This window comes from Osmerus mordax, chromosome 11 (assembly GCF_038355195.1).
Source record: "Osmerus mordax isolate fOsmMor3 chromosome 11, fOsmMor3.pri, whole genome shotgun sequence".
NCBI lineage: Eukaryota > Metazoa > Chordata > Actinopteri > Osmeriformes > Osmeridae > Osmerus > Osmerus mordax.
Genome location: NC_090060.1, coordinates 7,088,592 through 7,102,379, shown reverse-complemented (window position 1 = coordinate 7,102,379; position 13,788 = coordinate 7,088,592). Strand labels below are relative to the sequence as shown.

The window sequence follows — 13,788 nt, the reverse complement described above, 5'->3', positions numbered from 1 at the left end:
ATGCTGCTACTATTGTTAGTGCTAAACAAATTAAGCCTTAAATGTACATTTTGTGAATATTGTGCGTAACCCTGTTTTAAAGTGACAGTATCCCATAGTGTGGTTGACTTGTTGATGTAGCGTACTTGAACGTCTCTGGGCAGGCGGTGTTTTAATCCCTCTGCCCCTTTAAGATGGATTGCCTCTGATTGGACGGCCTCTGCTTATGCTCTGCGGGCATCATTGTGACATCATCATGTTGAACTCTTCATTGTGACCCTGCTTTTCAGATTGTTCAGCATCATGTCATATTAAGCATAGCTGTTCCAAGCCTAGTATCTAATCTAAGTCTGTTGTTTAATGAGAAAATTGCAAGTGTAAACTAAGGACGTGTGGTTTATTAGGAGTACCAGTGTACCATCCCTGGGACATTTATTGGTTGTTCCGAAGCCCCACCTTCTAAAGTTTTAGAAGTCAGGAAAAACTGTCACTTATCAAGACGACCCCCCCTCTTCGCTCTCTACTTTCTTACATCTCTCTCTCCCTCCTTTCCCTCTCTCCTTCTCTTCTCATCCCCTTTTTTGCTCCATTTTCTCTCTACCTTCCTCTGCTTTTTGTGTTTTTAACCCCCTGGGTGTAGTGAAAGGCAGATGGATCATGATGTCATAATGTTGTCATGACTTCTTCACAGATTTTTTTCAGACTGGAATTACCTTGTACTGCTTTGATTGTCTGTCTGCCTGTCTGTGTCTGTCTGTCCATCCATGATCTCTGCCCATTCATCATTTATTTTGTTTTATTTTCCAAGTTGCCTTGAGAGAAACAATGAACTCTTGAATGCACCATGTTAAAGAGGGATCTGGAGATATAAATATAAATATATATTTAAAAAACTATTCCTAAATCTCCATTACTGTACCAATGTTAAAGCATACGCTTGTAGGTATGTCAACATGTATTAAAAACAATTCTTCTGCACAGTGCGCCCATTTGTGCTACGATACTGTCACTTTAAAACTATAATGTAAAAGTTTCTGATATAAATATGTGGAAATGGCAATGTTTATCTCTTTGCATTCCTGTATATGTCGATGTTTTTGTTTATTTTCCAAAGGTTTTGTTTACGTAATGTTGATAACTCTGAACAGTGCCATATGTTTGACAAGTGAGTTATTTGCTCCTGATCGGTGGGGGGGGTGGGGTGGAAAACAACCTTTTGTTTTTAAAGTGAGAACATGATTCTGTTCATCTCTGAATAACACATGGCCCAGCATGGCCTGCCTGTCTACCTACCCTCTCTGCCTTGTTCTCAATGTCTTCATTGTACTTGGCTCCACAGTAGGAGCAGTACACTGTTTGACCAGATGAGGGCACTGTTGTTCCATGTTGCCATTCTGCTCTTAAACCTGGCATTTCTTTAACTATTTGATGGTTTTTAACACTCATATCACTTCGGGAGTATGCACAGTGCTATACTGTTGAATAAATGATTAGTAAAATATGTTGTATGTAGTTTTTTGCATTTACTGACATTCAAAAGTATTTTTATTTGGCATTTGCTAAAAAAACAAAAGGCTTCGCTCCAATTGTTAATTAATTTGACAAATCATAGACACTAAAACACATTGTGATCTCTGCTATTCTGTAATGAGACTCCAAAACGACAATGACTAACGAGACTGGTTCGATGATTGTCATAACTTCCTTAATTTGTTCTCAAATTGTCAGCGAACCAAACATGACACAGCAGTCTTAACCTGGATTGTCGTTAAAGAGAGAGTCCGCTCTAAATAGTTTCTCAAATCTTTTCATAAATACCCCAAAAAACTGCAGTTGTCAGGAGAGTACACGCGATCGTATCTCTCCTGCACATCAAATACTTAACTTGTGGATTTAATATTGTGCTCTATTTAACATCATGTGCACTTTGTTCCCCCCCCCCCCCCTCCCCTTGTCCTTGAACAATCAATTTAGAGTGGACTATCCCTTTAACTGTAATTAGTGAGAGGCACTTGGCTTCTGGGACTGAGTGTGACATGGCCAGGAGAGGGCGATCTAGCCCCAGCCCTCCACAGACAGGAAGCTCAAACCTGAGCTGGTCATCAAAGACACAGGCCGTTTATCAATCCGAACAACGCCAAGAACATACTTTTGTTCTTGAGGAGAATGTTCTTGACGAGAAGGGTCTTGCAAGATTGCGAGGATGGAGAATGCAATGCAAAGACTTCTGGGAAATCAGATGCATTCCCACTGACACCAACCCCATGCATCCTCGATAAAAGGGCAGATCAAGAACACCTCTGCACATTTTTTGCATTATTGGTCAATTGCGTTCTTTGGATTGGAACAGTACTTGGCCATGAAAGACATCAAATGATTTCACAAGAACAGAAAAAAAAATGTGGATTGATAAACGGCCACAGTCTCCTGTAACCACCGTTAGTAGTCACATATGACATATAACACAAAAGCCAGGAACTGCTGTCTGGACCTAATCTTCTTAAAAACAGCTAGTACATTTCACGTATCATACAAACATTCCTATGCCCCAAATCAGACTCACAGTGAAAAAAAAAAAGAAAAAACTTCAATAACCCGGTCACTACATAAAAAGTATCAGTGCACTGAACATGTTGATAGGTGATAAAAGCATACAGGTGAGATGGAAGAAGATTCTAGAAGGACAGGCTGATGTGTGAGATCTGTCTGATGAATGAACATACACCTGTGGAGAATCACAGCTCTTATCCAATCAGAGCTGTTCACCAACAACAACAGGAAGAAGGCTGAAGGTTGGACAGCATCCTATCCGCCAATCGCCAGGTGGTCAGAATTAGGGTTAGTATATATGGTTACAGTAAAGAAAGCGCTACAGTTATAAACTAAGATAGATTAATTGAAAATCTAAATGTATTTCCTGATTCTACTGGCTCAGCCACTACCAGACCCTGTCCACATGATCATGGACCTCAGGTTCAGGCTGAGGGCTCAGCTGGGGCTGGGGCCGGGCCGGGGCTGGGGAAGGAGGTGGAAGGTCCGTGATAGAGACCTCTACCCAGACCCTTGGAGGTGGAAGGTCCATGATAGAGACCTCTACCAGCTGGAGGAGGTGGAGGAGCCCCAGACCCAGACTCAGATCCTGCTCAGCTGTGTTTACAGTGTACAGACTAAAGCTAAGCCGTAGAGAAGACAGCCAAGGGAAGACAGAGTACGTAACTGGGCTCACACACACACAAACGTGCATTTCTCCTCTCATCAAGCGCTAAAACATAACAGAACATCTCCTGGCCATGTGGTTTTTAGGCATTTTTGTCTGGTTATTTTAAATACAGAAATATATACACAGAATATAATATATACACTTCATATCGGGAGTAGTCGAAGAATGCTCTTCTGTGATTGGATGCCTGAGATGGCGTTGGGAGGAAGATATAAACAGTCCTGTGTGTCTGTTTGTGCTCTGTGGAGGGTGGGGGTAAGGAGGGAATATAGGAGGAGGAGAGGAACGGAGGGGGGGATGAAAGAAGGAGAGGAAGGATGTGATGTAGGACAGGAGGAGAGGACAGGAGAGGAGAGGAGAGGAGGGAAGGACATGAAAGGAGAGGAGAAGAGCCAGCAGTATAAAGGTGGATGAGGAGAGGGGGATGGTTGGTAAGGCAGATAGAGGAGGAGGAAGACATTGGAGGATGAGGAGTTGAAGGAGGAGGCTTTGGAGGAGGAGGAGAAAGTAGTTTCAAGGCATCAGGGCGCCTCCCCTGGGAGGCTGAGGGGGAGCAGGGCCTGCTGACATTGTCTTCATCCACATCCCTCGTCTTTCTCACCTCCACAAACTTCTGAGCATTTTACTTCAGGGAAGAGCACACACAGACAGACACACACACACATCGTGGAGCTGTTAATGTGTGAATGGATTCCACTAAAACACTAAAATAGCCCATCTATAGTTGCACGCATTTAACTGGTGTGATTTACTAACCTTATCAATAGACATTGTTACTTTGGTTACATGCCCATTACAGTGTGTTGCTGCAGTTATCTGGTTGTTACACAGTGCTGTAGTTGCCTGGTCGCGAGGCAGTGTGTTACTATGGTTACCTGGTCGTTAGGGAGTTTCTTCTCTCCGTTGACCCCCTGGAGAAGGACCGCTTCCTCATTGTTTTCACTCTTCATCTCCACCACGATGCTGTTCTTAGTGGACTTCTCTTTGGTGCTGCAGGAGACACACCAGGACAGTGAAGACCAGGATGTTTCAGTAGAAACCCCTCAACATATTAACATATCTGACCTGATCCTCTCTTTTCATCGATCCTGTGTCTTCAGGTATATTCTAGTCTAGATCTACAATTATGTGCAAGGTAAAACAGGGGGATAGGGTCATAATTCTAGTTTACATTTTGTTACTATTCTATGTAATAGAAGTTGCCAGTAGGCAGAGAGCATTAGTGAGTATTTAACTAGCAGACGTACAGGTCCTGTTTCCCAGACCGCCCATAGGGAATCTTGCCCTTCTTATACAGGAAGTAGAGAACGCTCCCCAGGATGGCGAGCAGCAGCAGGCAGATGATGATGACGGCGATGATCACTCCATTGCCCTCTGGTGGGGGAGAGAAAGAAGTGCAGGCACAGATGAGCAGCTGGATCTCGTGATGCGCTGGGATTGGTACAGAGGCCAGCCGCAGGAGTGAGCAGGAGAACAAAGCAGCAGCGAGCCGGACATGAGTGAGACATCACACAGGAGTGTATGACACCTTTGAGGAGCGTGAAGCATCTTACAGGACTGTGTAACGTTGTGTGTATGTGGCCCCATACAGGCGAATCTTCATACGTCTATGTATCCCGTGTCTAACCCAGGTATATTTACGCACTACAGAGGCAGATCTTTCAGATATGGTAGCATGCACAGGTGAGGAGGAGGATGATGATGAACGGCTCGACAGTCTCTGAGGTTGATTGCTCAAGTCTGTTCTCATCAGAGTGATGATCTTCAACAGGGAGGACAGATCATCTTAAATCAGGATTCTCACCGCTAGGGAGGAGGAGGAGGCGTGGCGGAGGGAGGGAGACATGTAAGGAAAGAGAGATAGAGACAGGGGGGGATGAAAGAGAAAGTAACCTAAACTGACAGATAAAAAGAGGCGGGGATGGAAAGAGAAACGTAGAGAAAAAGAGATGGATAGAGAGAAGGAGAGAGGGGCGTGCTGGCCAGACTGAGGCTGTGAACAGGCTGGCTGCGGGGGGGGGGGGGGGGGGGGGGGTGATCTGTGTGAAGCAGCTTTCTAAGCATGTGTGCCAGGCCAGTTACATTATCCACAGGCTCCTGCTTATACAAACCTTTTTTGGCATTCTTCTTAGGGAGACCTGTAATTGATGAGGCTGAGACATAATACAAACGGTTAACTTTCTACGGTTAGCTTTAAAAAATATACAGTTAGCTTTTAGATATCTAGCTAGATGGCCAGCCATGCACTGTTAGATTTTGACAAATAGCCACAGACAGCTAACTATACCCTCTTAGCTTCAGATACCTAGCTACAAACGGCTAGCTGTACACTGTTAGCTTTATACAGTTCGTACTGTTACAGAGTTAGCTTCAAACAGACCCTTACCTCTGAAACCATACTGTAAACAGACCAATAGTAGCCACCACTCAGCAGTCATGAATAACTAATGCATCTACTCTCCCAGAACCCACACATGTCAAACTGAGGGATACAGGGGCCAGGACTGGAGCTCTGGACAGAACCAGAACCACAAGCACTTCTCTGGAGCCACCAACACCTCATTTGTCAACAACAATAAAAACAACCACCATACCCTCAGAGAGAGAGAGAGAGAGAGAGAGAGAGAGAGAGAGAGAGAGAGAGAGAGAGAGAGAGAGAGAGAGAGAGAGAGAGAGAGAGAGAGAGCACAAGAGAGCGAAAGGGAGAAACAGAATGAAAGAGGGAGAGAGAGGGATTTCCTGGCATGACGAGAACATTCTCTGTTCTAATGAGAGTCAGGAGACTGGCTGAGAGCACTCAGCCCATCAGCTGCCTTCTAAAGTTACACCAACACTGTCTGTGTGTGTCCAGCTAATGTAAACACTTATCCAGTTTCACAACAGCAGGGAATCGACGGTGTCTTAATCTCTCGTATTCTAATCTCTGATTACAATCCTGTATCCCCCCAGATTAATAAAACAGATTACATAACCCCCCCCCCTCCCTGGGGACACCACCAGCTGTAGTTTCTCAAGGCCCAAAACACTTCTAACCCCTAATTGCAGCAATTATGTGGAGGCCGAGGACTGTGGCAGGTTTAATCAGCCCCCTGCTTTTCATCCTGACTCTGCCATCAAAACCTGCTCAAGCTGCCAAACTGGCCAAGGCTCAAAATCTCTCATCTCATCCCTTTCTCCATCATCTCTCTTCCTCTCTCTTCCCCTCCCTCTCTCTGACCCTCTCTTTTTCCCTTCCCTCTCTTTCGCCCTTGCCCTTCCTGTCCTCTCTCTCTCTTTCCTCCAATCCGCCTGCTCCACCAGACCATAGCTGGGAGGAAACCCGTCAGCCACAGATTGCAGATCACTATCCTGAGTTCTCAGAGAGAGGCAGTGGGATTGGTGTGGGATTGCTTTAACGCAACAGTTTAACAACCCCAGCCTCACAGTCCTTCCAGTGAGGGAGACCTTCCACTGCAGTGCTCTTTTCCGTTGTAGACCACAGCCCTAGCCTGTAATAGCTCAAGAGAAGCCATGCTAGGCTACAGCCCTGTTCTTTAGGAGGTAACAAGGCCATGCTAGGCTGCCAAATGCTTGCCTACAGCCCTGTACTGTAGGAGCTAATGCAGCCATTCCAGGCTACAGTCTTACCTGTGGTGGTGATGGTCGTGGTGGGGGGCGCTGGGGGGGTAGTTTGCAGAACTATAAACAGTGAGAATGGTTATGAACGCACATGGACAGACAGATGCAGGCCTGACAGACGGAGGCCTGGTGTTGACAGTTTAGTAGTTCTACATTGTTCCTGACTAAGGAAGAGAGGAGAGGTGTGTAGAGGAGAGGAGAAGAGAGGAGAAGAACTCACTGGCTTTGATCCTGAAGACCTTGCTGTCGTTGCCCTGGACGCTGGCAGCGTGGCAGTGGACAGTGAGGTCAGAGGTCACCTTGACACTGATCATGCTGGTCACCTCCTCCTCAGTCTGGTTGTGGCTCACCCCCTTGAGAACCTGACACACACACACACACACAGATAGAGAAAGAGAACAGTAGATTAAATCAGAATTTAAAGGTGAATGGGTGTGCACCGATGAGCACTCCCTGTCTCTTTTCATCTCACGCCATGAACAAATCAAAGAAAGGGGTCGTAAAGTGATGATGGCATCAGAGTCAATCTGGAACTGAATCTAGACCAGGGGGTCAGTGAAGCTGGAATCACACAGAGATGGTTATCATGGATGTGGGACTCAGTTCTCCGTGAGCTCCTTTAACAAATCCTGGAAGCCGTCTATCCAGAGAGCAGAGGGGAGGCAGGCCACAGCAGGGGTACCTGGGAGTCGGAGGCGGTCCAGGTCAGGGTGGGGGTTGGGTAGCCCTTGGCGTGGCAGCTGAGGTTGACTGACGCGTCCATGCGCTCCTCCAGAAGAGTCTCTGTCTCTTCTGTCTCGCTGATGACCGGGGGGCCTGGAGGGGGAGAGAGGGGGATGGGGAGTGGGGGGAATACCAACATGTATGTTTATGGCTTCAGATCAACAGTTTTGATCAGGTTGCATTACCCTGAACATAGACACGTATGGCTCCTTACCCTGGACATAGACACGTATGGCTCCGCTGGTCTCCAGTCGCTCCAGGGTAGGCACGGTCACCACACACACGTACGTGCCACTGGTGTCCAACTCTGCCTCCAGCTTCAACACGTGCCCTTCTGCTACCTGCTCTCCATTCTACACACACACACGCCAAAACACACGCACACACACACACGCGCAGACACACACATCAAATTTCCCAATCCTACTGTAAGAAGTGTGTATGTGTGTGTGTGTGTGTTGCTGGATGGCCTACCTTGAACCAGACAGTGTGTGTAGGGAGGGTGGAGAGGGCGTTACAGGTCACAGACACAGCATCACCCGTCTGCACTACAGTGGTGTCCTTAGGGTCTAGCACAGCAGGGTCTAGAACTACACGCACACACGTACACACGCACACACACGCACACAAAGGGTTAGCATCTCTGACTTGTCACTGCTGACAACAGCAGTGTCGTACACAGGGGCACCCGCCACAACTCTTGAATCTAAAACAAGCAGACTCTAGTTTTGACATGGGCAGCATTCCTGCGGAGTACAAATCGAGTGGGCCCTGCACCAACTCACAGTTGACGAACAGCTCCAGCTGGCTGGCCATCTCCTCAAAGGTTTCCAGATCAAACGACAGGCACGAGTAGTTGCCGTTGTGTAGCCTCGTCACGTCAGGCAGAACCAATGGGGTTGTACTTTTCAGCTCCTTCTACAGCACAGACAAATCAAGCTGAGTCAGCTTCGCACGCGCACACACACACGTATACACATGCACTCGCACATACACACACACACACACACACGCACACACAAACACTCACACACACACGTTCACACACGCACATGCACACACTCACACGCACACAAATGCAGATACACATGCACACACTCAAGCACACATACAGCATGGCAAAACGTCAAGGCAGAGACACGTCATCCTGAGTATGGGTGTAGTTGTCTACTTGCCTTGTTATGAAAGAAGGTTATGGGTGGTTGGGGGTACCCATTACCCTGGCAATGGATTTCCACAGTGTCACCTTGTATGATAGTTCCCGTGGGAGACTCCACCCACATATTGACTGCTGTGGAGGGGTCTGGAAACACAAACAGTCACAAACACACACACATACATGCACGTACAGTAATGTTAATCCTCGTCTATACCCCCACCATACAGTAATGGTAATCCTCTATACCCCCAGCATACAGTAATGGTAATCGTCTATACCCCCAGCATACAGTAATGGCAATCCTCTATACCCCCAGCATACAGTAATGGTAATCCTCTATACCCCCAGCATACAGTAATGGTAATCCTCCTCTGTACTCACAGTGGACGGTGATGTTGATGAGCTCGCTCTCAGTCATCCGGGTTCCCCCAGGTACAAGGTAGCTGACCTCACAGTAGAAGGAGGCGTCCTTGTCACTCTTGCTCACCTTCAGCTGCAGCTCACTGTGCACCGTCACCAGCCTACTGGACTCCACCGTGTTCTTGGTCACAATGATCACCTCTGGACGCACACACACACACTACTGAGGAATCTTTGGGAGTTTGTGTGTGTTTGAGTGATTATGTGTGTGAGTGTATATGTCTGTGTGTGTAATTGTGTGTGTGTTTATGTGTGTGTGTGTACCCACCACCAGGTGTGTTCTGTAGGGGGGTGTGGTCGCGGTACCATGTAATGTTAGGTTTTGGGTAGCCGTTCCTAACTTCACAGCTTCCTATCTGTAGCACAAAATAGAATAGAACAGAATTGAATATAATAAAATATATGTTATTCCCCATTAGGACTGTACAGGGAAAGCTAAAGTGCTGGGTAAGGGTGTGTAGAGGTGTGTCTATGGTGTTTGTATTAGCCTGTGTAAGGAATGTGTAGTAGTGTATGAGTATAATGTGTGTGAAGGCATGGTGTGCATAGAAGTGTGTGTGTGTGCATATGGTAGGTGTTTTGTGGTGTGTGTGGTGTCTATGTTTATGGTGGCGTTTGAGTATTGGTGTGCATAGGGTGTGCGGCGCTGTGTGTATGCGGGGGGGGGGGGGGGAGGGTATGATGTGTGTGTGTGTGTGTGTGGTGGTGTGTGTACGTATACTATGTGTTTACCTTGGAGGGATCCTCTTTGGTCACAGATATCCCAGTTTGCTCTTTTTCAATTGAAGGAAACTCGGGTGTTGCTGGAAAGGAACAATTAGTGACATCGCTATCAAAACAATGACATCACATCCAAACGGTGACCGTGTACTGACATGCATACGAGGACTCGCTCCTGAACCACGTCAGTCTCTGAGCCCCGTCGTCATACCGAAGACTCGGAGGCGTGTGTGTCCGGCGTCGCTGCCGTCCGTCAGACTCATGACCTCACAGATGTAGTCCGCCTCGTCCCCCAGCTGCACGTCTCTGATGGTCAGCACCACCTCCACCTCGCCGCTCACCCCCGTCCTGCTCACGTTCATGCGGCCGTACAGCGGCGTGTCCCGCTCCATCACCTGCATGGCGCTGTCCCAGTAGAAGATCCTCTTTCTCTCCTCGCCCAGCATCTGGAGGGGAACAAATGCACGTAAAGCCAGTTGATATACGTCTTTCAACACCACGTGTGTCTGCATTCGTGTCTCTGTGTGTGCGCGTGTGTGTGTGCATGGGTGTGTGACTCACCATGTACCCAGTGGATCATCGTGCCCCCCGTGCCCTCCTCCGACGTGAACACGCAGGAGATCTGAGCCGTGTCTTTCAGGAGGACCTCCACTCTGTCCTCCATGTCAACCTCCATCTTGCCCCGCACTGCACCGAGGAGGGAGAGCGGGAACGAGGGAGGGACAGAGAGGGGGATAGAGGGAGGTAGAGACAGATGGAGAGGTGGGAGAGAGAAGGTGAGGAGTAGAGAAAGAAAGAGAGAGAGAGAAGAAGGGAGCGAGAGAGAGAGAGAGAGAGAGAGAAAGAGAAAGAGATGGATGGAAGAAAGGAGGGGAGAGGGAGAAAAAGAAAGCGACAACAAAGAGAACAAGTTAAAAGTAGTCTGGTGAGTTAAAAAACTTTAGGAATAATATATTTAATGACACTTCTTCATGAGACACACACTAACACACACACATACCAACACACATACATACACACGCAAACACACGCACACACCAACACACACACCAACACACGAGGGCTGATGATGATCTGAGACAGCGAGGGATGCTATGGCAGGAATCCGATCAGTCCACCCATCGCTGCATTAGAAAGCAGCATTCCAGCCCGTCGCCGTACAGTGGAAGAAAGGCTGCTTTGACCAGCAGCACAGAGGACCTCTGTTCCCCCCCCCAGTCTCTCCAGGGCTCCCCCTGGGAGGCTCCATACGAGGAGGGGAGAAGCGAGAAGGAGGGGCAGTATGTCACTCCCACCCTAGTCTCCTACCCTAGTCTCCTTCCCTAAGTTTCACATCCTTGTCTCCTTTCCTAGACTCCTACATTAGCCTTCTACTCTCCTACCCTAGCTTCCTACCCTACCCTCCTACCCTAGCCTCCTTCCCTAGCCTCCTTCCCTAGCTTCATACCCTAGCCTCATACCCTAGACTCCTACCCTAGACTCCTACCCTAGACTCCTACCATAGACTCCTACCCTAGACTCCTACCCTAGACTCCTACCCTAGACTCCTAACTTGGAAGGAGTATGTGGTGTAAGACCATCAAGACAAATAAATGGTTTGGCATCAGCTATGTGTGGATACTTCTGAAATGTATAAGTGTGATTAAACTACACCCATCAAAACACTTAAATCCAATAAGAGTGCCTGTTTCCTTCTCTTTTCAAGTTCAGAGACAAATAGACAAGCTGTTGGTCTCAGACACAGCCAGTATACACGTCCTAATTGGCCGTGATGAACTGGGAGGATTGTGGGGGCCAGTCAAAGCCCCTTTGACAACAGGAGTGATTATCTCTAAGTGGTGACAAGTAGAGGACTGTTATTACAGACACAGACTTCATCCTGGGGGTGGGGGAAAGAGAGAGAGAGAGCAAGAGGGGAGAGAGCCAGAGCCAGAGAGAGAAAGAGAGAGGCAGAGAGAGAGAGAGAGCCAGAGAGAGAGAGAGAGAGAGAGAAGCTGGTGTCCTGACCAGAGGAAGCCCTATCACAAAGTGTGTAGTGTATATTTACACATAGCTTTGATCTTGTTGTAGACACAACTCCTGTCTGCCCCTTGGCTTCAGTTTCCTCAGGGGAAGAATCCAGACACACACACACAACCCCACTCTTTGACCCTTTGCCGTTGTTAAGCACTGTGGACGGGGAGAGGCTGACCTGCATTAGACATCACACACTCTGCAGCTGCTAGTGGACACACGCACACTCACACACACACACGCGTGGAGATCTAACTGTTGCTTCACATCAAAGGAATGATGCTTTACATACAGGACTTAAACTAGGATTGAGAGAGAGAGAGAGCGAGAGAGAGAGAGAGAGAGAGAGAGAGAGAGAGAGAGAGAGAGAGAGAGAGAGAGAGAGAGAGAGAGAGAGAGAGACAGAGAGAGAGAAATGTGTATGTCCTAGCTGTGACGTAAACTGCATACAGGCACAGGCTGGGTGTTTGCATAGCCGTCTGCTCATTTATCACCTTCCTGCTCTCTACAGAACATCTGAAGAAACACTATCAATATTTACATTCTGTGGCTTCTGCTCGTGATTAATTCAGACTGGCTCTACCATATTCTCCTCTAGTGGAGAGAGAGAGAGGTAGAGAGAGGGACAGAGAGAGGGAATGAGGGGAGAGAGAAGGGGTAGAGGGAGAAAGAAAGAGAGAAAGGCAGAGAAGCAGAGAAAGACAGTGAGAAGAATGCTTTCCCTGATGTCAAATCAATCCGGTCATGAACCCATTTCGAACGACGGATCGTCATCAATTACTGCTCCTTTCAGATCAAACTGCAATAAGACTTCAGCCCAGCATAACACCAGTCAGCTGGCCACCCTGTCAGCCAGCTGCCAGCCACCTTGCCAACCACCCTGCCAGCCAGCCAGCCAGTCAACCAGCCAACCAGCCAGTCACCCGGCAATGCCCACCCACCAGAATCAGCAAGTCCTGCAGACAGGACAGGCCTAGGATGGGATGATTCCATACATGGGGACCAGGCTTCCATCTCCCAGATCACCGTGGAAACCCCTCGCCTGTCACAGCTCACATCTAAGAATAACAAGAGCCTATCAAGCCTGTTGCCCCCGGCGATGCGAAACAATCCAGTTCCAGAGCAGCCCTGATGACCGGGACCAGGAATAGCAGCAAGCCCACTTCAGAGCCAGGTCAGAGCCTGGAACAGGGGGCTGGATGAGACCGGTCTGGACGGGGGGCGAGGTTGGAAGGGATGGGGATGCAAAGAAGTAAATTGGAGGTAAAGAAAGTGTATGAGAAGGATAAAGAGGGGGGATAGAGCGAGAGACCAGTGGAACCACAGAGAGACCCAATAGGAAGAGTTATCGAAAGACATAGGCCTAAAGGAAAGCTGGAAGCAAGAGTTTATGATCCAGAGAGCCATCTTTAAAAAATGCTGTTGTAGCGTCTGACATTTGAAGAGATTCATCTTTCACCAGGACAGGGAGCTGGCTGCCTGCCTGGCTGACTGGCTGGCTGACTAGCTGATTGTTTGGCTTGCTGGTTGACTGGCTGACTGGCTGGCTGGTTGGCTAGATGGATGGGTGGCAGGAGGAGACGAACCCAACACTCCAGATCAAAGGTCGACATTCTCCAGGGTCTGAGGTGAGATAGATCATCCATCTCTCCGTGTCTCTCTCAGCATCTCTTTCATGCCCTACTGAAGACACAAACACTAATGTGAACATATAGCTGTCAGACTGTCATTCATCACATCAGCTCTGCCAACACACACCAAACAGACTGAGATCTCCTTTAATCAGGGCCATCAAAGGCCACACACACACACACACTCTCACACACACACATGCACACACGCACACAGAACCTCTGTCACTCTCACATCTACTCTAATCCATGTCTACAGACAGGAGAGACCTTCATCGAGCATGCTGGGACGACAGCCTCAAAGA

The 13,788-nt window shown here is 48.0% G+C and overlaps 1 protein-coding gene across 1 annotated transcript in view; it reads right to left on the bottom strand.

Annotated features, from left to right (window-relative positions):
- Positions 1-1,477: 1,477 nt before the first annotated feature.
- mcamb (melanoma cell adhesion molecule b) overlaps positions 1,478-13,788 on the bottom strand; it is a 25,049-nt gene continuing 12,738 nt past the window's right edge. Inside the window, exons 2-18 of the mRNA XM_067246155.1 lie at positions 10,408-10,526; positions 10,306-10,326; positions 10,051-10,273; positions 9,852-9,922; positions 9,388-9,475; positions 9,081-9,260; positions 8,716-8,843; positions 8,326-8,458; positions 8,015-8,130; positions 7,755-7,893; positions 7,500-7,633; positions 7,038-7,179; positions 6,827-6,877; positions 5,311-5,352; positions 4,447-4,573; positions 4,075-4,189; positions 1,478-3,824 (exon numbers count right to left, since the gene is read on the bottom strand). Of these exons, the coding sequence (XP_067102256.1) occupies positions 3,822-3,824; positions 4,075-4,189; positions 4,447-4,573; positions 5,311-5,352; positions 6,827-6,877; positions 7,038-7,179; positions 7,500-7,633; positions 7,755-7,893; positions 8,015-8,130; positions 8,326-8,458; positions 8,716-8,843; positions 9,081-9,260; positions 9,388-9,475; positions 9,852-9,922; positions 10,051-10,273; positions 10,306-10,326; positions 10,408-10,526 (1,832 nt within the window). The 3' untranslated portion in view covers positions 1,478-3,821. The remainder of the gene's footprint in view (positions 3,825-4,074; positions 4,190-4,446; positions 4,574-5,310; positions 5,353-6,826; positions 6,878-7,037; positions 7,180-7,499; positions 7,634-7,754; positions 7,894-8,014; positions 8,131-8,325; positions 8,459-8,715; positions 8,844-9,080; positions 9,261-9,387; positions 9,476-9,851; positions 9,923-10,050; positions 10,274-10,305; positions 10,327-10,407; positions 10,527-13,788) is intronic.